Raw genomic sequence first — 702 nt, 5'->3', positions numbered from 1 at the left:
AAGAACAGCATTTTTTGCAGTGTACTTAAATATTTAATTACATTATAACAATGACACCTTAAAAATAAAGTGTAACCCTGTATAAAATAGCCTAGTTAGCAAGCTAGTGCAGAGATCTAGGCTGCATGTGGAGTTTGTTTGAGCTCCGCCTCTAAACCTTTAACCCCCACAGAAACTATCTGAACTATTCAGAGAGAGAGAGAGAGAGAGAGAGAGAGAGAGAGAGAATGTGAATGTGTATGTGTGTGTGATTTGATCAGTGGATCATGGAGCTTCGCTCAGACCGCGGTGTGTCGGACTCTCCTGCCCGCTCAGACGCGCCTCTCGCTCGGTCACTTCAGCTCCGGAGCGCCGCTGATCGGAACTAACGCTGGAGGACCGGATCGGTACCGATGGCTGATCCTCTGCGGAGGACAATTCTAGCCAAACTCAGGGGCAAGAAACCCAAAGGGAAAGACGCGAACCGGGCGAGAGAAGGTAAAGAAAAAGTTTCTCAACCGCAGTCAGACAGAGATTATTATTTATCACGTGAGATGAGAACCGGACCGGGGTCGCGAGAACCGGACTCGCACCGGACCAGGGGCCCAGTCCCCGGGGTCTCGGATCAACCCGAACCGAAGCGCTTCCACACGATCGGGGACTCGATAGGCTTCGGAAGTTGCGATTCAAAAGCCCAATCAGAGCCATTAAAACCAACAGATG

At 50.1% G+C, this 702-nt stretch overlaps 1 protein-coding gene across 2 annotated transcripts in view; it reads left to right on the top strand.

The window, feature by feature from the left end:
* Nucleotides 1-207: 207 nt before the first annotated feature.
* syde2 (synapse defective 1, Rho GTPase, homolog 2 (C. elegans)) overlaps nt 208-702 on the top strand; it is a 44583-nt gene continuing 44088 nt past the window's right edge. The window contains exon 1 of one of the 2 annotated variants that reach the window (XM_079848253.1): nt 208-477. In XM_079848253.1, coding sequence (XP_079704379.1) covers nt 393-477 — 85 coding nt within the window. In that variant the 5' untranslated portion in view covers nt 208-392. The other variant, XM_079848252.1, reaches the window with a different exon arrangement.

This window comes from Squalius cephalus (assembly GCF_949319135.1).
Source record: "Squalius cephalus genome assembly, chromosome: 18".
NCBI classification, from domain to species: Eukaryota; Metazoa; Chordata; class Actinopteri; order Cypriniformes; family Leuciscidae; genus Squalius; species Squalius cephalus.
The sequence above is the reverse complement of the archived record's forward strand: the minus strand, read 5'-3'. Positions and strand labels throughout refer to the sequence as shown.